Source organism: Heterostelium album (assembly GCF_000004825.1).
Source record: "Heterostelium album PN500 unplaced genomic scaffold PPL_scaffold2, whole genome shotgun sequence".
NCBI classification, from domain to species: Eukaryota; Evosea; class Eumycetozoa; order Acytosteliales; family Acytosteliaceae; genus Heterostelium; species Heterostelium album.
The window spans coordinates 2,816,497-2,841,411 of NW_008805064.1; the positions used below are offsets into that span (position 1 = coordinate 2,816,497).

General features: G+C 30.7%; 8 protein-coding genes across 8 annotated transcripts; 1 reads left to right on the forward strand and 7 right to left on the reverse strand.

The window, feature by feature from the left end:
• Positions 1-129: 129 nt before the first annotated feature.
• Positions 130-1,037, reverse strand: PPL_02394 (uncharacterized protein; the record flags this gene model as incomplete). The annotated part of the gene is made up of 2 exons (XM_020573383.1): positions 130-474; positions 555-1,037. The coding sequence occupies 2 exons, from the start codon at positions 1,035-1,037 to the stop codon at positions 130-132; spliced, it is 828 nt and encodes a 275-aa protein (XP_020437500.1).
• A 316-nt stretch (positions 1,038-1,353) lies between these two features.
• On the reverse strand, positions 1,354-2,399 carry PPL_02395 (BTB/POZ and TLD domain-containing protein; the record flags this gene model as incomplete). The annotated part of the gene is made up of 3 exons (XM_020573384.1): positions 1,354-1,764; positions 1,819-2,011; positions 2,077-2,399. The coding sequence occupies 3 exons, from the start codon at positions 2,397-2,399 to the stop codon at positions 1,354-1,356; spliced, it is 927 nt and encodes a 308-aa protein (XP_020437501.1).
• A 786-nt stretch (positions 2,400-3,185) lies between these two features.
• Positions 3,186-6,285, reverse strand: PPL_02396 (uncharacterized protein; the record flags this gene model as incomplete). Its single annotated transcript, XM_020573385.1, has 7 exons — positions 3,186-3,227; positions 3,650-4,022; positions 4,080-4,113; positions 4,279-4,310; positions 5,537-5,561; positions 5,747-5,813; positions 6,274-6,285. 7 exons carry the CDS (start codon positions 6,283-6,285, stop codon positions 3,186-3,188), a joined length of 585 nt encoding a protein of 194 aa, XP_020437502.1.
• Positions 6,286-6,538: 253 nt separating this feature from the next.
• On the reverse strand, positions 6,539-12,095 carry vps8 (VPS8 family protein; the record flags this gene model as incomplete). The annotated part of the gene is made up of 8 exons (XM_020573386.1): positions 6,539-6,667; positions 6,751-7,566; positions 7,640-7,906; positions 7,981-10,181; positions 10,366-10,581; positions 10,845-10,917; positions 10,994-11,503; positions 11,571-12,095. The coding sequence occupies 8 exons, from the start codon at positions 12,093-12,095 to the stop codon at positions 6,539-6,541; spliced, it is 4,737 nt and encodes a 1,578-aa protein (XP_020437503.1).
• A 712-nt stretch (positions 12,096-12,807) lies between these two features.
• PPL_02398 (calcium-binding EGF-like domain-containing protein) lies at positions 12,808-16,461 on the reverse strand (the record flags this gene model as incomplete). Its single annotated transcript, XM_020573387.1, has 14 exons — positions 12,808-14,045; positions 14,109-14,197; positions 14,269-14,353; positions 14,420-14,461; positions 14,531-14,799; positions 14,859-14,915; positions 15,235-15,288; positions 15,352-15,411; positions 15,495-15,569; positions 15,630-15,770; positions 15,837-16,073; positions 16,149-16,287; positions 16,360-16,394; positions 16,457-16,461. The coding sequence occupies 14 exons, from the start codon at positions 16,459-16,461 to the stop codon at positions 12,808-12,810; spliced, it is 2,526 nt and encodes an 841-aa protein (XP_020437504.1).
• A 67-nt stretch (positions 16,462-16,528) lies between these two features.
• PPL_02399 (uncharacterized protein) lies at positions 16,529-20,641 on the reverse strand (the record flags this gene model as incomplete). The annotated part of the gene is made up of 16 exons (XM_020573388.1): positions 16,529-16,587; positions 16,889-16,943; positions 17,141-17,229; positions 17,297-17,875; positions 17,936-18,229; positions 18,304-18,392; positions 18,459-18,549; positions 18,616-18,660; positions 18,741-18,988; positions 19,050-19,115; positions 19,565-19,624; positions 19,695-19,769; positions 19,832-19,981; positions 20,044-20,193; positions 20,354-20,492; positions 20,557-20,641. 16 exons carry the CDS (start codon positions 20,639-20,641, stop codon positions 16,529-16,531), a joined length of 2,274 nt encoding a protein of 757 aa, XP_020437505.1.
• Positions 20,642-21,133: 492 nt separating this feature from the next.
• PPL_02400 (uncharacterized protein) lies at positions 21,134-22,759 on the forward strand (the record flags this gene model as incomplete). Its single annotated transcript, XM_020573389.1, has 1 exon — positions 21,134-22,759. The coding sequence occupies one exon, from the start codon at positions 21,134-21,136 to the stop codon at positions 22,757-22,759; it is 1,626 nt and encodes a 541-aa protein (XP_020437506.1).
• Positions 22,760-22,937: 178 nt separating this feature from the next.
• PPL_02401 (uncharacterized protein) lies at positions 22,938-24,902 on the reverse strand (the record flags this gene model as incomplete). The annotated part of the gene is made up of 4 exons (XM_020573390.1): positions 22,938-22,958; positions 23,092-23,228; positions 23,299-23,393; positions 23,476-24,902. 4 exons carry the CDS (start codon positions 24,900-24,902, stop codon positions 22,938-22,940), a joined length of 1,680 nt encoding a protein of 559 aa, XP_020437507.1.
• Between the last annotated feature and the right edge of the window lie 13 nt (positions 24,903-24,915).

Below are 24,915 nucleotides of genomic sequence, written 5' to 3' on the forward strand. Positions count from 1 at the left end.
GAAAAATAAAAATTTCTTAAAATCTAATTTTTGGGGGTGTTTTGCAAAAAAACTCTTTTGACTTTTCACTTTTTTATTTGTATAAAATGGGTTGTGTAGATTATTTTTTTTACATCTATAGATTTACATTTAGAAGCAATACTCTGTTGCATGTTCAAATTCATCATCATCATCATCATAATAATCATCTTCTTCTTCATCTTCATAGTCTTCTGATTTCATCTTTCTTGATACGACTCTGCTGGTAGGTGAAGCGATTGAAAGATTATTCAATCCAAACACAAATGAGTTTTCGTTATCGTAATCATCTCCTTGGTCAGCACTGACTGCAAAACGTGGTGTAGTCTTAAATGACTGATTGAATTCAAAAGATGGCATCACACCACCTTGTCTTATAACCATTTTATCTTTGAAAAACTTATCTAATTCATCGTCGTTTCCAATTGCAACTCTAATATGATGAGCTGTTACTCTCTATATTTGATAATAGTATTATTAATATATATATATATGAATATTTACTTATTGTACTATTAGAATATGAAATAACATACTGTATTTCCACCATTACCAGCAATATAGATAGCAAGAGTGAGAATTTCTTTTATGAATTCCTCTACCACACCTGTCAAGTGTGCAACGGCAGCCTTTCCAATGTGACACTTTGAGAATTGCATATCTTTAATGGTTTTCTTCATTTTCGATTGACGAATGAAATGCTCGGACTCTCTAACCTTTCCGCATTCCTTTGCTTGATTTGACATCTCGATACCATTGCCATTTGCCATCATACAGAGATTAGGTGCATCGCTTAGCAACAGTTTAGTGGCAAACAATACATCGTTGGTATTTATTCTCGTACGTTTCGATGTTTCTTTCAGTTGCTGTGTTTGCATGATCAGACTTCGGGTAAAATCACGCATCATAGAGACTATCACCTCTCTGGCCTCTTCGGACATCGATTTACCTTCCACCATTTTAAAGGCTTTCTTTACACTGTTATCTTCCCACTTATAATTCTTTGAGAATGTAGGCATATTTTCGATTAATTTAATTATTATTTTATCAAAATAGTGATAAATAGATATCTATTTAGTTTACAATACAAATAGGTGCACAATAAAAAAAAACAAAACTTAATCTTTAAAATATCATTAGATAAAGAATTTTTACAAATATCTTTTAAAATCAAATTTTTGAATCTATTCTTTTCTTGTAACTATTATTTGTTATAAATTTTATTGAGCATCCTAGATGACCAAGAATATGATTTGTTTGAATCCTATCAAATACTAACTTTATAGAGATTTTATTTATTTAAGTTTAATTGTTTTATTCCTTTGTAGTAGCTTCTTAAGAGGATAAGGAAAATATTTCTATTTCTGATATTGTGAAATATTCAGAACTTGCCAGCCCTTGACCAGTCGGATCTTTGTAAGATTTTGGTCTCTGGTAACTTGAATGGTTGGAATTACATTGATCACTTATGTGAATATCATTACCTTCTCCAAAAATTGGTCCAGACCCAGCAATACCATAAACATTGTTAGTTGAGCCAACAGCTTCAAATTTAATTGGTTGACCATTCCTAATTGAGAATAAGAAGCAGCTATTATCACCAAAGTAAGTACTGTCACTTCTCCAAGAATCATTGCTATATCCACCAAAGATATCGCCAGCAGTTGTTTTAATAATAGTAACTGTCGGTCCTTTGCCATCACATGCTGTATGAAATTTTTTGGCTCCAAATCCATCTCTAGATCCCTTAAAAAAAAATTAATAACTTAATTATTTATACATTCATAGAAAGTTATTTACTTTATATAATTCAGATAGTTCTGCATCACCTATCCATTGTCGGATAGTTTTGAATTGGCTATAGTTAAGAATGTCAGATTTGGAAACAGTGTAAAAGTTAATATGATCGTTAAATTGACTCTTGAGTGATGGTGGAACATTTTCTTTTTCTCCCTGGAGTAAATTTAAGATGTAGATGAAAACTTGGCCATCTCTTTAGAAGGAAAAAAATTAGTATAAGAAATTAAATAAAAAAAAATTAAAAATTTTTAAACTCACTTTGCAATATAGAATGGTTTTAGATTTCCATCTGCATCACAAGATCTCTGTTGTTTTGTTACCATCGTATAAAAAAAAGAATCTTCTTTTTTTAACATTGTTGCCATATTTGTACAAAATTTCGTTTGGCCTACCATCAATTCAATAGGATCCATTGTCATAGAAACATCTATTTTCTTTTGTACTTCTTCCAAATTCATTTTTTTAATTTCCAATTCTTTGATTTCCTCATTTAATGTTTTAATATCTTCTGTGTAAACATTGACTACTTCTTTCATTGACTCTTCAATTTCTTTTACTTTTTTGTGAGTTTTGTCTAACATGATTAAATTATATTTATATACATGAATAAAAACAAATAATATTTATTTTTGAATAAAATCTTTATCCAACCCTTATTTATTTTGTTTTTCATCTCTTAAAGTGCAAAAAAATTTAAAATTGTTGTTTTTTTCGCCAAAAGAAGGAAAATATGAAAATTAAAAATCCTAATATTTAAAGGCCAAAGGTACATCTTTGTATAATAGTTCTACAAAAAGTTAGAATTCCATTCATTTGATATTTACTTCTTATAGATAAATTTTTTAAACTAAATTTGGTAGAAGTCTAATAAAAACAATCTACTATTACTTTTGCAAAAATAAAATTGAAAAAGAAAAATGTATGTATTTATTTAATATTAACCAAATAAGACAATTTTAAAATTCTTTTAAGGAAACAATCAAGTACCCAAATAAAATTAAAATTAAATTTTTTATATTGTTGTGTATTTTTAAATATCCATATTAAGAATTCTGAATAATATGAAAACATAGGCCTCCATTCTTTAGGTGTAACCTCATTGCATTTGTACTAAAAATAATCATAAAACACAACACGTCCATTTATGTAGGACTATGCAAGATGTCATGAGCAACAAATATATTTTGATTATTTTTAATGTGTTAATACACTTCAGAGGATTGATATTGTTATATATGTGATTTCAATCACATATCTAGATATATTAGGGATGTGAATGCAAATGATGTTTTAGAGCTGGATGAAACATTTTGATCTAATGTTTTAATTAACTTAAAATATTTTATTTGATGGCAAATTATATATTTTTAATTGGTTTTCTTTTGACTTGGTCTTGGTGATCTGTAGCTCTTGAAATAAAAGTTAAGGAAAAGTGCCAAGAAACTACCAATAACAAAGTTGGAGAATTGTGTTCCAAACATTGAACCGTTGCAGGTAGAGGTGTGGAAGAAGTAGTGCCATACTCCGTGCAATGAGATGTCGAAAACGAATTGGATGATTTGGACTCTAGTAATGTATTTCTTCCACCATGGGCTTTGTCCCTTTTCACACAAATAATAGTAGTAGTACATAACGATATGTACAAAGCAGTTGGCGGTAATGTCTCCCCATTGGATACCGGTATTTTGATCAAGATTTACCCAGCACAACCAGAAAGTAATGAAATGATGGTAAACATGCAAGAAAATGAGTTTTTTCTGGAATTTAAAACAAGTGTTAATAATTAATTAGATATATCACAATATTAAAAATAATAGTAATTATTAATTACCTTTCTTAAAACTAAAAAGACGGTATCTAAAAATTCATAGACTTTGGAGAGGTAGAAAATGTAAAAGAAGAATTCGACTTGACCTTTGGTGACTGGTTGACAAGCCAAATGGTAGAGACCTTGAGGAGCCTCTGTTCTGAAGAGTGGTATCAAGATACCGAGGAACATGGCCAATGACAACAATGATAGGAACAAGTTGTGTGCCAAACAGATATAATGTAATTTAATTTCCTTTCTGTTCTTCATAAACTCTTGCAAAGCGAAAATGACGACCAAATAACTGATTGTAGCGATTGCTGGAGTCCAAATCGACGAGAATGGTGTCACTCCTGTTTTCCACTCGAAATTATTGACATAATTGATGATGTCTTGGCTATTGATATTTGAAATATCAATTCTTAATAAACTGTTCATCCTTTATTCTCTATACAATGCTGCACGTAATATACAACTATGACAATCGACTTTTATATTAAAAAAAAAAAAAAAACTATCTAGAATTATTTAAAAGAAATAGAAAAAAATAATGTTATTAATTTATTTATTATAATAAAGAATAATTTTATATAATGTTATTATTACTATTATTATTATTATTGTACAGTACGATCGAAAATAGATATATATACAAATAAGTATAATAGTTTTGTTTTTGTTATAGCTATAAAAAAATAATCAACTATTTATAAGATTGTAGGATTGGATGGTTTATAAGGTGGTTGATTGAGACATCCATCTTCCTTCTTCTTTAAAAACATTAATTACAACTTTAAATTTGGTAATTTGATATTTCTAGAGGAGGTGTTTATTATATTAAGTTTCTATCAAACCTTGAGATTGGGATTTGAATGGATTGGATAGATATGAGATTATTGCATATTTAATCAAAATGTTTTAATAATTTAATTTCTTGGTGCGCAATAGAATGAATAATAAACCAAAAATAATAAATATTTAATAATATCATATCTGGATGTATGTATAGTTTTGTTTTTTGGCAGGTGTTTGTTTAGATGATGGTGGGTGTGTGGTTAATCAAACTTGGGTAAAGACAGACATAGAAAAAAAAAAAATAAACACATTGTGTGTGATATTTTAATAGCAAAAAAGTAAAAAACAACAACAATTAAACGATATATAAGAGATAAAGAGAGAAAGTTTAACTACTCTTTTACTTTTAAGCTAATTTGCAAACAAAATTGCTCTAAATTTCAATCCTGATCATGTTATTAACTATTGGTGCAAAGAAAAGTAATAAAACTAGTTGCAAATGATATTATTTAAAAATATAAAAAAAACGAAATAAAAGTGCTCTTAATTGGGAATTCTGGTGCTGTGGGATTTGCAAATCTTTGTGTGGGAGAATGAACTTTAGATGATATAAGAGGATAGCAAAATGATATTTGTTTAAAATATAGAAAGATTGAAATGTTTACTTGTATATAATATAGAATATTAAAAAATTAATCTGATATTTACATTTTAAATATAAATAGATAAGATAATAAGTTTTCAAGCTCGGTTGCCTTAAATTTATTTATATCTATGTGAAGAGGATGTGTAGAGATGGATGGTGCCGGTCGGTGGTATTGAATTTTGTAAAATGATTTAACAAAAATAAAAAAATAAAATAAAATAAAATAGAATAGAAATTGAAAAAAAAAAAAAAAATTTATTATTTGTTGATTTTGTTGATTGTTGTTGAAGTCTAATGAGAAATAATCTGACTTTGCATCACGTAACAACTTTGGTGTTGACCTTATTTTGAAGACTTCAAATCAAATCCTACATGCGGTAATGTTTTGAAATCGGTTAGTGGCGAGGGGTACCTACCAAGAATGGAGTGTCCAAATCAAATGAAAAACAATTGACTATAACTAATATTACATAACATTGACAAATAAAGAATTTGCTTTTTGAAAAAAAAAAAACAAAACTAAAGAAGAATACATGGAGGAAGGATGATGATGTTATCATGAAAATCGTTAAATCAAATTATTGCATTTGAAACGACCTGCATCATCTGTGGAGTGGTGGTAGTATGATTAAAAAAAATATAGTTGGCAACCCAACCAACACACAACGAAAATCTCACACATAGCATGTCGACCAAAGCGAGTGGTGCCCTTGAAAGTAGAATAAAAATGAAAATTCTATCAAATATCTTTTTAAAAAGATAATATTTTTATTCAGCTTTGTTTCAAAAACAAAATAAAACAACCACCCAAATTCACATCGATAGGCATAAGTTGGACAGTTTTTTTTTGACCTCGAAAATTTTGAGCATCAACATCAGCGCATCTTAATTCTTTTGCTACTTTTTCATTTTCATTTTTGTTTTTGCAAAAAAAAAAACAGCTCATAAGATGAGGTTTGGGATGCATGCTTGTTCCACAACAATTTTTTGAACTTTGTTAATATTTCTCATATATAAAAAAAAAAAAAAAAGTTACGTAAAATACCGATTAGTAATTCTCTCTCTAAAACCCGATTATTTGTAAGAGTAATTTTCTTTTGGGATTTTTGTGTTTTTTAATTTAATTCTACCATGGTTTATTTAAATATCAAAACATAAAATTTATTCTAAATATCTTGATTTTATTCTGCTTTGCAAAGAAACACACTTGTTTGATCATTTATTAACAAGTTTGTTGGTGAGTCAGAGGTAATGATATTTTTTTTGATCAGAAATTTTCATGAACATTTGCATCGGCAAACAAATCTATTAATAACCAAACAATTCCCACCATTAAAGCATTAGATTCTGACAATAAGATATTTATTGAATTTAAATGATGTGATATTATGTCAACAAAATAAATTCAAACCACAGATTTAATTGATTGATTTGTGTAAAATGGATGTTAAATTAATGATTTAATGATTTATTTATCTCCTTGGTTGTCTATTATTTCTAGTTGATCGATCTGATTGGAATTGATATCCTTCGGCATCCCTAAACTCATTATCATTTTTACCTTTTAGTTGATTTCTCAATGGTGAGGTATCGAAATTATACTATAATAATTTAAATTACAGATATTTAGATATTTTGTTAATTAAAATATAAATAATAAAAAAATCGGTTTTTTAATGCTTACCATTGATGCTCTCTTTGATACTTTTGAAAAGTTATTTAATCTTTCCAAATATACCATGGTTGCTTTCTGGTCGTTCTCTTTTTCCTGAGCCATTTGTTTTCTTGGATCGTTTTGTTGTTGTTGTTGTTGACCGGTGTTGCTAGCAGATTCTTCATCCGATGAATAGTTGTTGTTATTGTTGTTGAGAGTTGATTTGTTTGTGGTTACCTTCTTAGTTTTGGTCTTTGAGCTGCTACAGTGTGGACAGGCAGTGTGCTTACCCAGACATGTGGAATGCAAAGAATGACCGCATTGGAAGATGATAACGCTATCGGTGGGAGTGACATCGTGAATCTGTCCGTTGAACTCCTTCAATGGACGGTTGCACATCAAGCAGCGAGCAGCGGCAGGCGAGTAAGCACGCGAACGACGCTCGATATACTCCGAGGTGGTAGTATACATATCGCGTTGAATCAACTGGTTGGCAGTGTTCAGTATGCTCGTCTCGAACGTGCAGGTGTCAAGCATTCCACTGATGATCGACTTGAAGTCACCGAATTCATCGCTACCATGATCGTTTACAATCTTTGTGAGGATCAAAGGCAACGCTACATATCCCATCATATTATTAAGAATATAGTGAACCAGCTTGTTGAGGAACGTAGTTGACTTTACATAGACAGCACTCTTTGGTTTGTTGGTAGTTCTATCTATCGATTGATTCAGTATCGATGTATTTTCTTGCATTGCGATATTGGTATTCTCTGTATGATTCAGCGATAGTTTAATCTTTCTTACAAACACAACAATAGTATCCAATAGTTTAAACCAAATCATCTATTTTTAACATTTTTAATAATTAGTATTATTATAGTGTGAAGAAACAGTACAGTCGATGATAAAAACTTACTTGATTTTCAGTATTTTGAAGTTTAGCAGAGTTTCTCTGACATAGAGCAATAGCATTGTTAAGGATATCCATAACTTCCTTTTCTTGTGGTGATGGCTTATCATTCTTTATGTGCTTTACATTTGCAAATATAGTAGAGAATTGTCTAAGAAGATCTTCAATCTTTGTCTTTAAAGTCATCAATATCATTTCCAATGCCTTTGGTACATCACCTGTTCTCTCTAAAAGATAGGTTGCACCTTCAAAGTTATTATATTGTTGACAAATCTATTGAACCAATTAACTATTAGTATTTGTAATTATTAACAATATAGTTATTTTAATGTTTTTTTATACTTTACCTTTAAACATGCATCTAATGGATAATCATCATGAGATGAAAGATATTTATAAACGGCTTGTGGGGAGAACATACACATCAGTTTAATGTAGAGTTCGTAGGTTTCGTTTGAGATATTGATTCCAGTTCGTTGTGTGAATGATTTGCTGTCGGAATTAGTTTGTTTCGGGTCAACACCACCGAGTAATCCAACCAAGTAGGTGAACTGTAGTTTGGGGAATGAGCTCAGTTCCTTCAATATCTTTTCGTGGTCGGCTGCAAAGTGATCCATAATCAATTGGGCGGTCTGTTGACTATCGATGATAATCAACTGTGCCAGAGTGGATATGGTTGTGTTCTTGATGATGTTTCTCGATTCGTCTGAAAGATGTGGCTGTGAGAGTAACTCACGGATATAGTTGAAAGAGTCTGACTTGGTAAGAGGATCTTTCACCTGGCACATAATCATCTTGCTGTAATTCGATTGCAGTGAATAGAGATATTGGATGACACGATAGAATTCATTGCCTTCACACAGCACCAGTAGTCGCTCGTAGTCGAACGCTTCAATGGGGAGTGTTGTGATGATGGACAACAAAGCAGTTTGGCGTTCCTGACTATTGAAAATGTTATTGTCCTTATCCTTGTCATCTTTGTTATTGGTGTTGTTTGTTGTAAAGTAAAGTGGAGCGGCTGCCAGTAATCCAATCATTCTATTCATGAGAACATGATCGATGTGATTGAATAGCTTCTTTTTGTAGCAGTTGGCGAGTAGGACAAATAGCTGACCTTGTTGCTGTAGTGAGAATGGCCACTGTTCATTCTCTTTGATGTCATAGGGCTGTTGAGATCGGTCAATCATAATGAGCAGTAAGACAGAGAACATTGTCAGGTGATTCAGGTTGGAGCTGCTCACGTTGAATGGAATGGGTGGAATCACAAGCGTGGCATTGGGGTCGTGAGTGGCCAGGAACTCATCGTCGAATGTCGTCGAGAGAATCTTGAGTGTCTCTGTCGAGTCAAACTTGATGAGATTGTACAATCTTGGATAGGGTGTTGGATCCTCGGGGAACAAGTTTCGAAGGAACAGATATTCAAGAACCTGTATCTTCAAGGACGGTACACGCGACGCTGCTATCATTCCAGTGGGGAACGATCGACCCGACAAACTATATTGTAGGTACAACAACAATCGATAGGCAACATCTTTCGATTCGTTATCGACCAACTTGAATGACGAGCCAACTGTTGGTTCATTCGAGTTGTTTCCATTGGGCTTGATGAATACTTCCATCATGTCTTCGAGTGGAGTGATATAGTCATCCAAACCCTTGTTGTAAAGATAGATAATTGCACTGTACAATCCATGTTTACGACAGAGAATAACAGTCTGATGGAAATCAAGTGATGCAATATCCAAGTGTAGTAAACATTGTTCGGCACGCGACAAGACGTGTCGCTCTTGGTAGTGTGACATCATGTACTGCATAACTTCTGGGTTCAAGTTGGAGAGACGATCTCTCAGGATGTAGGGTTCGAGGAACTCGAGGAATATTCCAACCATCGATGCCTCCACATAGTAATTGAATACCTCTCCAAATAAAAAGTCGGTTCGCTTCACATCGATACAAAACTCAATCGATATCAATGCCAACTGTTGGTAGATGTTCATTCGGGCGATGGCCGGATCCAGCGGGTAGCTTCCATCGATTACATCATGAAACATCGATTTGGGAATGAGTGAGTGATCTCTAATTTGTTCGGCTGAAGAAGTGAACACCAAATGACAGAGTTGCGATAGGATTTCAATGGTTTTGTCAGAGGTGATAACTTTGGAGTCGACGGTATTCGAGTTGAGTCCAGTGGCTGCCTTGGCTTTGCCCTCGTAGAAATCCAGTGAGAGACACAGCGCTTCGAACCACTGATGGTGACTCACCAAAATCGAAAGTCTCTCCAACCACGTCAAGATATGAGCAGAGAAGAATCCATTCATTCCGAGCATATACATATGAGATTTCAATGTTCGGAATGTATTGTGGAATGAATAGACGTTCTGGAATTTCGAGTGGTGAATCAGTTGCATCGATTTTATATTGACAGACTCCACTTCCTCCAGCGCGAATGGATCGAATACACGAAGTTCATCGCGACTATTCAAGATGAGAATGGTCTGCGAGTCGATCCATTCCAAACCGCAGATATCGTTGTCCGTTTGGTACTCTGCTACAATGATAAACTCTGGCGATTGGAATTTGAGATCGTTGGGATGTGTAACGATTTGAAGCAATTGGATATTCGAGCCCCAGCCAATTGCCAGGATCGGCTCTAGCGGCTTGCTATGTCCGAGCGACTTGTTGTAGCACACACGTCGCCACGACAAGTACGGAAGCACGCCAGTCGATTTTACATAGGCAGGCTTGGAGATCTTGTTGTTCAGAATACTGACACCCTCCATCGATGCAGAGATAATGAGAATCTTCCGCTTGGTAGCCAGTGCAATGATATACGATCGATCGGTTGGATGAGGATAGTTTCCGGGCAGGAGCAGAGCGATCGATAACACAGGACCGAGATTTCCATTGAGCAACAGTTGTTGATCCACTGTGAACGACATCAAACCACGCTGTACAGTGAATATATTGGTGACACCGTGCGCGTCAGAACTGATGAAACGGTGACCGTCAGCAAAGAACTTCAAGTGAAGTATCGGATGTTTGTGATATTTGCTATCCAATATCTTGAGAGGTTTGCCCGATTGCACGTCCCAGAGAATGGTCTGTCCGTTTTGATGACCACTGATAAGCCAATCTTCATTCACCTTGCAACTCGGCAAATCGATAGCAGTGACACTTCCACTGTCTGCACAAATGGCGCCACCAATAATACTTAGCAACTCTTGATGATAATTGAATATCAATATATATCCATGTGAAGTACCTATACAAATATATTTTGCAGTCTAAACAAACTTTAATTAATAGCTATTCTCTATTTGGATGTGATTAATAAAACTAATTAATAATAGTTATCCATACACTAAAACAAGTTGGAAAACCAGTCTCTTTTCTAATCTCAATGGATGACAGTTGTTCAGAGATCTTTGTGTAGTATTGAGGTTCCACAACGATTCCATTGAATGATTTTCTGGCGTTCTTTGACTGCCAAAGCATTGGAAGTGGTGCCTGTGCCATAGACAGCAGCTTTTCACGTTCCTCTGCAAGTGTCAACGGTGATGATTGTGTTACAGGTTGTTGTGAATTGCTATTATTGTTAATGCTACTGTTATTATTTAGTTGTAGTAGATCTAATGTACTACCACTGTGACTGCTGATACTGTTACTCTGGTCAGCAGTTGATTCAGCATCGTCATCGTTCATCATCAACAGATCATCTATATCATCCTGGTCGTCGTCTCTCAGGATATCGTTCAAGTCAATATTTACATTCTCAATATCTACATCGTCGTCTTCCTCATTCAATATCTTTTTCAATAGCTCTTGGTCAATGATATGTTGTGGTTTATCATTCCATTCACTAGAGGTTCTCTGTATCATATTACATAATTAGTTTTTTGATTTATATTTACATTGTCGTCATTTACTAGATATTTACATTGAATGAAGATGAAGATGCACTACTCTTTAGAGGTGAGCTTGTTGATTGACTACCACCACTATTATTGCTATTCTGATCTATTGAACTAATGTTGTTATTACTAATATTATTATTATTATCATTGTTGTTGTTATTGTTATTTATATTTGGTAATGAAGATGTCGAGTTGTTTAAAGGTGAAGGTGATCCATTGTTTGAAGAGCTAGCTGTATTATTGACGAAATGAAACAGTTTATTCTGTTGTGGTTGATGCTTTTGCATTGGATCATAGATTCTAACTGTTGGTGGTGGAGGTGCACTCAATATAGATACCATGTCAATTGTTTGTTGTTGTTGTTGTTGTTGTTGTACATTGTTATTTTCATTTGAAATTGTACTACTATTTCCATTGTTATTATTATTATTACTATTTACACTTAATCTTCTAGGTAGTTGTTGTTGTTGATCTACATTGTTATTGTTATTATTATCATTTTTATGATTATTACTTCCACTGTTACTTCTACTTTTATTATAACTCATAATACTTCAGTATAAGCTTATTACTAATTATAGTTATAATATATATATTCTATATCAGTATAAAAATTGCAAAAAATAATATTATAAAGTTAAATGAATTATAATCTTTCACAAAAAATATTGAAAATTTTGGATGTTTTTTTAATTAATATGAAGATGCAAAGTTGTATTTTTTGTGAAAGATTATAATTCACAAAAAAAAATCTAAAAAAAAAAATAAGAAATAAGAGCAGTATTAAAATGTTGGTTAACTACAAATAAATTTTTGGTGATGATGATCAATTCTTATTCATCTAATGATTTATTGATAAAAAAAAAATCAGCCAAAGTCAGGTGCATACTAATGGCGTCTTTAAAAGATGAAATATCTCTTGAAAAATGGGTTCATACAAATAATTATATCTTGGTATGATTTGAATTCCAAGAGCAGTTAGGGAAATGAGTCAATTATTTCATCATTCTTAATCAATGCTCCAGAAATTGACAGATTTGTTTTTCAAGACAGTAAATCTTGAAAAGTTTTAATTATTTAAATAATTATGAAATAATTAATAAGGATATCCAAAAAAAGTAAATAAAATAAAATAAAATAAATTAAATTAAAATCATGATTTTCATCAACAAATAGAATAAAATAATTTGTAGTTACACTTTTGATATCAATAATATCGTCCACTATCATAATTTTTAAAATGTAATCATTTTATTTATTTTAATGTAATTCGATACCTTTGTTCTTTTTCTTTCCAAATTTATCTTTTAAATTGATAGACATATATTTTAGTTTTCTTTTTAATACAATAGCCAAAAGTACTATTATCGATATGGAGCCAACAACAACGACTACTATGATGGTTGGAATTAACCATTTTCTTGATTCTGATCTACATCTAGAGTCACCAGATCGATCGGTGTTGACCAAAACTGAAAAATCAGGATCGATAATACATTCAAGACAATAGGGCAATGATATTCCAATGAATGACTGACCAGTGAAAACTGTTGTGTTGATCAATTGATTGTTGACTTTGACGACTCTACCATTGTCAACCACTGAATATGGAAGGAATCTACCATAGAATGTCTTGTCATTCATCATCACCTTCAAGTAATTGATATCATTGATATCTTGGCCATCGGCAATCGTATCTGAATCGCAATCATCTTTGGTATTCTCAATGGTTGTTGTCATGATAACTCGAAGATGATTCAACTTGTCTTTATAACTCCAATTGTTAATCTTTATCGTCAGCTTAAGTGAACCTGCAGCATAGGTTGTTGGATAACCTCCGAATTCAACCACTCTATCTTTTGTTGATTGCTCAATCGTTGCATTGATCGATGTCGATGTTGAACCAACCATTATATTATAGTTATACGTTGTAAGTGTATCTTTGGTAGTTGAGGTTGAACTCCATTTCTCTGTGAATATTTCATTGACAATCTTTTCATCTGAATCTATTTCCTGGATTGCAATGATATTGAATTTAAATTGAATTTTCTCCTCTACGATGATTGTTGGTTCCGGTGCTGTTGGTGACGGATTGACGATGACATCACCTCCCTGCAGTTTAGAGTCACAGTAGAATCCACTGTATCCATTGTTACACTGACAGAATGCATTGATACATTTTCCATTTCCACCACAGGCATCGTTAGCACCACAATTATTGATATCGGGTGGTACATAAACCAGAGTATCGATATTCAATCTTGTCATAGTGTCGGACACCGTGATATTATAGTATGGTCTCTTTGATATTGCGATATCACAAACCAACTTTGTATCGGATACCTGTACGTGAATACACGGAATTCTTCTTGAAGACGTATCAAAACTATCATTTAAAACACTGATAATGAAATTGGAAAATGGATTGAATTTACCAAAGATGTTAATTTCACTAAAAGTTTCATTGATATATGTTGCATTTGCTCTCCTAATTTGTGCTATAATTTATATAAAAGTTAATTGACTATCTATTGTTTCATATTCAATAAAAATAAACTTACGTTCAATTCCCCAAACAATATCAAAAGAAAGATTTGTTTTTGAATTTAGAACTATTGTTTCTTTTCCCTGTAAAGTTAATGGAGTGTATCTATTATTTATTAAATAAAATTAATATAATTATTATTTTTAAAGATTTATAAATAATCATTCTATATTTACTGGATTAATTTGTTTGGTATGACATTTGCAACTCTTGAACCATAGTATCTAGATCCCAGATTTTTACCACTAATATATAATGGACCTGAATGAATTTATGAAATTAGTATTTCTAATTTGATTAATTTAATAATACAACAATAATACTTACTAAGAGAGTTTACATAAAATAATGTTTGATTATATACAATTGCTTTGAAAAATATAATTAGTTTAGTTTTAAATGAATTTCGATTATTATTTTGTTATGTTTTTAACTTACGACATTGAAAATCCACTGGTGGTGGAGGTGTGTTCGAAGGTAAGATTTTCTGATATTGGTCCCAATAACAGTAGTAACAATCGGGGACATAAATGCTTAGATTGTTTTGGGCCACTCCCAATTGACTGTCTATTTTAAATCCAAAAATATAACAATTTGATTCATATAAATATCCACTTAATCTTGTATTATTAATGAGAACTATAGATCTTGGTGATTTTGCTCCCAAGTCTTTTACACCTCCACCAATTAAAGAGTCATAGATGTTTCTATTATTATCAAACTATTAGTAAACTAGCATAGTTTTTAAAGAAAATTTTAAATTTACAAATTAAAATCTGGTTTGAACCAACTTTCATCAGGAAATACTCCACTACCATATCCACTCAAATTTCTAAAAAGAGAACCTGTATTAATAAACAATATAAATAAGATAATCTAATCTAATTATGATATTTACAGAAGTCCCAAATTTGAAGCATTTGTTATTGGGGAATCTACATTAATAAAATTTCTTTGAAAAAAACAATAATTTAATTAATAACTATAAATTTGGATGCGAAAAAGAATATACATTACACATTGGATAGTCTTGGAAATTTATTTAGTTCACTTGGTGTGAATTGGCAACTTTCAAAATCTCTTTATTAAAATAGCTTGGGGTTAGTTTATTTTTTATATTTTTATATTGATTAAAAACTTACATATAAATCAATTCTGGTAAACTATTCATATTCACAGTTCCTTTTTTCACAGTTCTACAAAATTTATAAATAAGTTATCATTATTTTTAAGAATTTTAAAATGTAAAAGATACATACAGTCTTCTAAGAGTTTGAGATTCTACACTGATTTCAAAAGGTGTATTTTGAGTATAATACCTAATTATTATTATTAGTATAATTATGTAAATAAGAAAAAATGAGTTTTTGGTAAATATTGTTTTAAAATCAATTCAACTTACAAAGTAATAATATTTGGAAGAAATTCTGTTGTTACCATTAGATTGATATATCCAAAATCACCTAAATCTATTTCTCTTTTATGATAAAGTATCAATAAATTGTAAGTTATCTATAGTTAAATTTAAAATATTTACAAATTTTGAATTGTTGAAAATTTTTGGGTGATCTTGATCATATTACCCAAAACTTGATTCCCGACAAATTTAACAGATTTCATAGGGGGTAGGAATATTGATTCAGTCACATTGCTATTAAAAGTATTTGAACTCAATTCTCTATTTTGGAATAAATGCAATAAAATTAGTTTGAAAATAATCTTTGGTTGTTTATAGAATACTTACAATGTGGTAAGATTTTTAAGTTTAGAAGGGAAGTTATCAATATGACCGGTGATAGTATTCCGTAATAGCGCTATATTATTCAATTTTATATTTTCAGCTTGATCTAGGAGAAAAAGAATGTTGTAGACAGGATCAGAAGCGTAAGTCGAGTCAATTGATATTGATTCAAGATTTGTGAATATTAAAGCTAAAATCGGTTCTACTGATTGAAATGTAGTAGAATTTTGAGGTATTGCGCTTTGTAATATATAAAAAAAGAAAAATGTTAGTAATACTACTAATATACTAGGTTTGATAATAATATACACCTACATGGTTTTTACAAATTCTTTTTGATCAGAATTGACTCCACATTGTAAATATAGTGGATTATTTATAATCTCTACACAGGATGTATTATTCAAATTCCAGATTAAACCGTACTGTTTGATCAACCATCTTAAATTTGACACTAGAGTAAATAAACAATAACAATATAATCAATTTATTGTAAAAACAATTATAATCTTCTTAGTTTTCTTACATTCGGAAGCTATCAAATCTGATTTTACAACTAAACTATTTAAATATATTAAACAAATAAACAAAAATAGATATTTCATTTTATGATAAAAATAAACAACATTTTTTTTAGCGACAATATTTTATCATGATTTTCTAAAAAAATAAAAAATAAAAAAAAAAAACTTTTTTTAAGTGTGATTAATAGTCAAATCTAAAGATCTTGTTTTTCTTCTTGGATTTTTTGGAACTTAAAAAAAAAAATCAAATCTAATTGTGTTGTGATTAAAAATATCATTTGATTTATTCTCATTCTACTTCTTTTTCTTTTGTTTCTTTTTGACATTCCTATTTATTTAAGTCTTCTGCTAAGTGTTAAGAATAATGTGATTAATATTGTTAGAGAACACAACTAAGGCTACAACGAATGGAATTAACCTTTTGGTATGAATGTTGCCTATGAGGTGTGGTGAACCAGGTTACAATATAAAGATGATCAATTATATTGACTCATAGGTATACATAAAAACTATTGTAATAAATAAAGCTACTTCTTTCATATTTAAATATTGAATCGAACTCTCTATCTGCTTTGTTTGGATATGCCTACAGAAAAAAAAAAAAAAAAAAACAAAAATAAATTTAAGTGAATTGTGTGTCTAAAAATATCATTTGATTTATTCTAATTCGACCATTTCTTTTTTGTTTTTTTTTGATATGACATCTTTTATGTGCATTCCCATATATTTAAATTTTCTTCTAAGAGTTAAAAATAATGTGATTAATATTGCCAGAGAACCAACAACTACGACTACAACGATGGTTGGAATTAACCATTTTCTTGATTCTGATCTACATCTAGAGTCACCAGATCGATCGGTGTTGACCAAAACTGAAAAATCAGGATCGATAATACATTCAAGACAATAGGGGCAATGATATTCCAATAAATGACTGACCGGTAGAAACTGTTGTGTTGATCAATTGATTGTTGACTTTGACGACTCTACCATTGTCAACCACTGAATATGGAAGGAATCTACCATAGAATGTCTTGTCATTCATCATCACCTTCAAGTAATTGATATCATTGATATCTTGACCATCGGCAATCGTATCTGAGTCGCAATCATCTTTGGTATTCTCAATGGTTGTTGTCATGATAACTCGAAGATGATTCAACTTGTCTTTATAACTCCAATTGTTAATCTTTATCGTCAGCTTAAGTGAACCTGCAGCATAGGTTGTTGGATAACCTCCAAATTCAACCACTCTATCTTTTGTTGATTGCTCAATCGTTGCATTTATCGATGTCGATGTTGAATTTACTGTTATATAATAGTTATACGTTGTAAGTGTATCGATAGTAATAGTTGTTGAATTCCATTTCGAGGTGAATACTTCATTGACTATTGATGAATCTGAATCTATTTCTTGAATGGAAGCAATGTCAAACTTGAACTTAATCTTATCTTCTACGATGATGGTCGGTTCTGGTGATGTTGGTGATGGATTGACGATGACACCTCCTCCTTGCACTGCAGAGTCACAAAGGAATCCACTATAACCAGTAAAACACTGACAGAATTTATTGATACATGCACCTTTGCCATTACATTGATCATTAACACCACAATTATTTTGTTCTGGTGGTACATATATACCGGTATCAATGAACAAGTTGGTTATAGTGTCATCCACGGTAATGTTATAGTAATTTGCTTTGGCAATTGGCATGTTACAAGTAATAGTTGTACTGTTGACTTGGACATTATTACAAGTTTGGTTATATACTTGAACTGTAAAATTAGAATACATATTGAATCTTCCTGAAATATAAAATTCACAATAAGTTTCATCTACATATAAATATCCAGCTCTTTGAATTTTAGCTATAAAAAATAATAAATATATATTAATTACATAAATAACAAAAAAATATAGAATCATATTAAAAGATATATACGTTCAACTCCCCATACTATGTCAAATCTATGAACTGATTCTGGTGAAAATTGTAAAGTTGCTTTTCCTTGGCTACTAGGTAGACGATATCTTTAGAAATATAGATATATTAGATTACTTTTTTCTTTGATTATTATTATTAATATTAATACTTACGTTAACAACTTGTTTGGAATATTGACACTTAGATTTTTTGCATCATATCCTAATCCTATATTATTTCCACTGATAAGAATGGATTTCAAACCTTTTTAATTGATTATTTTGGTTAATATTGATCCTAAATGATTATTAAACTAGCTATTATATTTACTTAAATCACTTGGAACATAGTATAAACTTTTATCAACAGTAAAATCTATAATTAACAAAAAAAGAATTAATTAATTATTTAGTATGTATACATGTAGGTTGATAGAATTTATGTTTGAAACCTACTACAATGAAATCCCGCTGGTGGTGGATTGGTATTTGGTGGAAGACTTGAAAGATACATCTCCCAATAGCAATAGAAACAATCTGGAACATATGGTGATGTTAAATTACAATCAGAATTATAGAAAGAATAACAATTGGAATCGAAAAGCACAGTGCCTAACTTGGTATTGTTTTTGTAACTCAATAAGTTTGGAGTACGAGATCCATAGTCAACAGTATCACCTTCAAAAAATGAATTTTTCATTGATCTTATAAAAACACAATATTAGTTCCCTATCTATATTTTTGCTTTCGATTTATAATAATTACAATGAAAAATTTGGCGCAAACCATTTTGCTGGTGGTGCAGGTGAAAGTGGATATTGATCTAAAATTCTAATATTATTGTTAACAAAGATATCATTTAAAGTAAAAATAATTATTGTTTTTGAATTAACTTACATATTTTTAAAATTGGCTCCATTGGATATTGTATTATTCGGTGAAAGTAAATATCTATATTTCATTTGAAAAAGAGTGAAGTTAATAAGTAAGTAGAATATATATTTATAAAAATTAAATAAAAATAAATACAAATTTGTTAAACTTGGAAAACCACTTAGATCTGACGGAGAAAATGTTGAACCAGTTATATGTCTTTAAGCGTGTGATATTTTTAAATTAGTATTGTTAATAAATAGTACTACAATCCTATAGGTAAAAAAGATACAAACAATTCAAATAATTTAGGTAAAGGTCCCAAGTTTAAATTAGCATTTACAACAGATCTAAAACATTAAGTATTAATACATTTTTTTTTTCTTAGTTTTTACTAAAAAACCTACAAATTTTCTATTGAATTGGAAGCTATATTAAGAGTATATGGTAGTTTTTGGTCGGTTGATCTATAAAATTATAATTTAAATTATTATTAATAAGTTTATAAATATACTATTGATGTCTAATTGAACATACAAAGTTTTAAGAACAGGCCATTGAGCTGCATTAAAGTCCAAGCTATTTAATCCAAGATTATACAATCTTATAAATCTAAAAGAGATAAATTAGATAGTTAATAAATCACTTGTAATTGATACCAGAAAAAAACATACAGGAAATCCATAGAATCAAAAGTGCTACCATCATTTTTAATCTTAAAAGTACCAGACCCAAATGTATTTTCGTTTAGAATTACTCTTGCCATTGGTGGTTTAAATATAGAACTGGTAAGATCTGATTTAAAAAAATTAAAACTTAAAGATCTATAAGGAAAAAATATTGTTTAATAGATATATATTAAAATAGATTATATTTATATACTTACAAAGATGTAAGATGGTTCAAATTTACAGGAAATATACTAATATAATCGCTAAAGGAGATAAATGAAAGAGAAATGCTGTTGAGATTTACGTTCTCTGATTGATCTATGAGCTGAAGTAGATCATAAGTTGAATTGTAAGAGTAGGTAGTACTGATTAAAAAAGTTGTTAAATAGGGAAAAACTATTTTTTCTATGGGATTGGGTTGACTACCATCTTTCACTTTCTGGGGAATTGATCTATCAAATTGGTTCAATGATTAGATTAGATTTTAAAAAAGAAAGTAATTTCTTTTCAACCGAAAATACAAACAATGAAGATATATGATCAACTTGATCGGCGTCTCTTATACACTTTATTCTTTCAGGATTTGAACTTATTTGTGTGCAATCGGCAGAAGTTAGACTCCAATCTAAGCCAAACTGTTGAATGAACCATCTTAAACAATAAACTAAAGAAAATCAAATACTTTAGTTTAAGTGAAATCTTACATATCTATTTAATATCTATCATACGTTCAGAAGCTTCAATGTCAGATTTCACAACTATTAGATTGAAAACAATAAAAACAATTAAAAATAAAGCTTTTGATTTATACATTTATTTATTAATCTGAATCTATCTAGATTTATATATATAATTGATTTAGAAATTATAAATCAAGATGACGAATGACTTCCAAACAAACATCTGGTTTAAGAAATCATAAACACGGAAAAAAAATTAAAAAAAAAAAATCAAAAAGAGATATTTATTAAAAATCTCTATATTTTCGATTTCTTAGATGGTTTTGGTCGAACTTGAATTTCAGAATAATCTTTTAATATTTCTATTTTTCTTGTTTCATTCGACACATTCGTTACCAATAAAAGTTAACTTCTATAAAAAATTAATTTTTTTTTTTTGAGGTTTTTTATATTTAATTTCTGTTTTATTTAATAAAATTCTTTTTCCAAAACAATTCTACTAAAAAAAGTGTATAGTTGGGCGATCAAAAAAAAAAAAAAACCGATCGGTTTTTGTCGCACACCATTCTGATTCTCTCTGAATAGCAACACAAAAATAAAAATTGTTTAAAAATAAAAATTTATTATGAACGTCGATCAAACTACTAATTATATTTGTAGTAATAATAATAATAATAGTAATAATAACAGTTATGAAATTGGTAATTTATTTAATCAATATAAATTAACTCCAGAACTCTATTTCAATGAATCAAGTAAAGTGCTTGATTATGTGATCAATAACAAAAGCAATGAAAAGAAGCTACAATATATAATATTAATTTATCAGACCTATCATTCACTGTATAGATATGATAAAGATCACCTAACAAGTGTTGAGCACCTCTTACAATCGATCAAAGATACTCCCACATGGAATTCACTTCACAACTACATCATCAATTCACCACTCACCCTAAACATACAAAAACATGGTGACTATCATTCTCTATTTAAATATATTCCTTCATTTGAATCTTTAATAATGAATAATAATAACTATAATTGCTATAACAATAACAATAATAAATCACCAACCATTTCAAATCTACTATTACAATATATTTTGGAGATATTATTTAAAGATAAAACATTAAGTAGTCAGTGGAAAGTATCACTTGGTAGTGTTTGTAAACAGTTTCATATGGTTTGTTCGAATATCCTATCGAACCATCCAATTCCTATGGACATCTACTCAGGTATATCGATTGGCTCACAGTTTTGTCTATATAAAAGTCCTCCTCTTTATTTGTGCTCAACAGAAATACAATACATTCCTAGCCAATTCAAACGCCAATGCCTAAACAACTTACTTTTATTTACTCTCGTCTTCTTGGAGACTGCCGAAATGCTACCAGCAGATTATTCAGAAATAACCAATCTCAAACACATTAGATTCCAAGACTATCATCAACACTCCTATAATAATTATGAACCAAACACCACTACAAATCAACCAACCTACAATATAGAACTACTATATCAACTTGTATTTTCCAATAAATCATTGGTATCATTTGATTTCATTACGGTATCACCGTCATTGCAATCTCATTATACCATTGGCTTACAATTTATTCAATCGATCATAGGCAATAACAAACTGAAAGCAAATACAATTCAATTCATTTATAATAACGATAGTATTCTGGATAATGTAGAGATGTCCGATTTGGCATGTGTTACCAACGCCACGCTGTTTGTTGAAAATTCATTCTCTGACGGCTCTGCACTCTTTAAGTTTGGATCATCGCGAAAACTGACGGTGTTCCTCAAAGCCGCTAGTCAATATAATCTTCACATGCCGTTTCATCTCGGTCAATTCATAGAGCACTACTCTCTCTTCGAGGAGTTGACGTTGGTACTGCCAAAGGTTTCGTACCTAGCCGTGTTACTCCGGAGGGTTACCACCAAGTTCAAAACACTCAATTTAGAAATCGAGGAATCACCTATGGACTCGCTTTTCTATAGTGACAATAACTACGATAAACTGGTTTCATCGATCAACGGTGTCTTTGGTTATTTAGAAGATGTTAAATTTCAATCGATTCGATCACTTTCAATCAAACACCGACACTTTACATTGGAAAACAAAAATAGAAGACAACACAGCTTTATAAACTCTGCTTTAATCAAACAGGAATATTTAGATAACAAACAAATTCAAACAAGATCATTTAAATCCAAAGATCCAATAAACTTTTATAGATAGTGTTTTTATTTTTGGTTTATTTTCTAAATACCCTCAATCTTCAGAGTGTCTGTTTATTATAGATACTTAATATTTTTGAAAACAATATTTATATATATAAATAATTTATGTTTATTTTCTATTAAGATTATTATTCTAAGTATTATTATATTTTATTTTAGTTTTTGTTTAGATTATTTCAAGATGATCCATTTTCCACCTAATAAAGAAATAATTCTAATAGTTGTATATGATAATCCTACCAGGAAACTGAAATTAATAATAAATAAGAATCCTGGTGGTCTCTTTGACCATGGTATTATAATAGGTAGTTTCAGGTATGATAATGATACATATGATACAACGATTTCAGTTCCTAGTGAGAATGCCAATTGAATTGCCATTACTTTAAATTGGAAGCCAATATCTAGCTCCGAGGGTGAATATACCAAATAATAAGTTATAATTAAAAATGTTGATATGAAATTAGCTAAAAGATAAATAAAAAAACAATAATTAATAAATTGATAATAGATATAATGTTAAAAGTATAAACTTACAACTTATTTCGAAAATTAAATCAAAAGATTGATATTCAGCATAAATTGGTAGATTATGCTTCATAATAACAGATGCATTCTTTGAACATCTGCATCTGTAAAATTAAAATTAAATAATAATAGAAAAAAAATGTTAATATTAATAAAGATATAATATTATTAATTATTATTACTTACAAATATTTTACAATAAATGAATCACGAGCTCTAAGTGAACATTTCCAGAAAAGATCTGTAAAGGATAATACAAGTGAGGATATAGTTACACCAAGTAAAGTACCCATACTGTTTCCAAAGAATCTACCATAGAATGTGTTGAACACAATTGGAATGAGTGTGAGTGAAAGGATACTGCGTGGTGGGATGTCATAGTCTTTGATCATGTTTGCACAGAATCTAGATACCAAAAGGCAAACAGCAGTGATTGCTGGATGTATAAGAATACGAATGACCGATCTGGTAATTTCGGTAGTCGACTTCTTGAGGAAAAATGGCAGCAAGGAATAGTCGTATATAATTAAAAAGACTGCCATAAATAAAAACGGTAAACTGAACCACAGGACAAAGAATTTCTTCTTTAGAACTTTATATCCAAATAAATATGAAATTAAAATGATATCTGCTAGTGCAAGCATGTACTTGGGGATGTAAAGCACCGAGCCTTGGAGACGTGTGACTCTACTGTAAATCTCGAAAGCAGCCGAAAGCAGAGCGATCACAACATGGTAGGGAATGAGGCACTTTGTCAGCTTGTGTCCATATTGAGATCGAATAATCGCGAATCCCATACTGTGAAGAAACTGTTCATTGACAATACCAGTTATGACCCAAGAAACCTTGGACCAGAGTGGCCATTCTTCGTAAGGAACATTTATATAGTGACTACCAAAAGTGACATAGAATGAGATATATAGACAACAAACCAGTGTGACAATTGCAACTATCAACAAATGGAATGCATGGTAACCTAGTGCTCCCTTTAGATATTTCCATTGGAAATAGGACTCTTTAACTTTAAACTCTTTGGAATGTCCCAGTTCGTCGTCTTTGAGCTCGCCTGGTGTTGGTGTCTCGTCGGCTCCATCTTTGTCCTTCGATCCAACTACTATATCCAGTTCAATGTCTCCGGCATGAATAGAAAAAGTTCTTGGTGATTTCGGTGTTCTTGGTGATGTTGTAGATTTGTTTTCAATTGGTGAATCCAAAACGGCTGCATTTCTCGGTGATGTATTTGAGCCAAGACTACTGTTACTATTATTATTACTATTGACGCTATTATTAATGGCTGTAAGGTTTAATCGAGGTGGTTTATTATTATTATTGATTATTGGGTGATGTGTTTTCTTTTCTCTTTTTGGATGTGAAATTGTGATCATTCCATCTTCGTTGCCAACCTCTGTATCAGAGTGTCCATCGGTGGAACTGCTGCTATCTGAATTAGTTGGATCATTGTCTGAAATATCTGTAGTTGGCATAGGACCTCCATCTGTATTGGTTTCATTGTGTGTCGGATTTTCCAAATGTTGTCTTTGGTCTATACTCTGCGCTCTGCTAGCTCTTCTTGCACCAGCCACAATATCAAACAATTCAAACATATAACTCATTTTTTACTTTTTG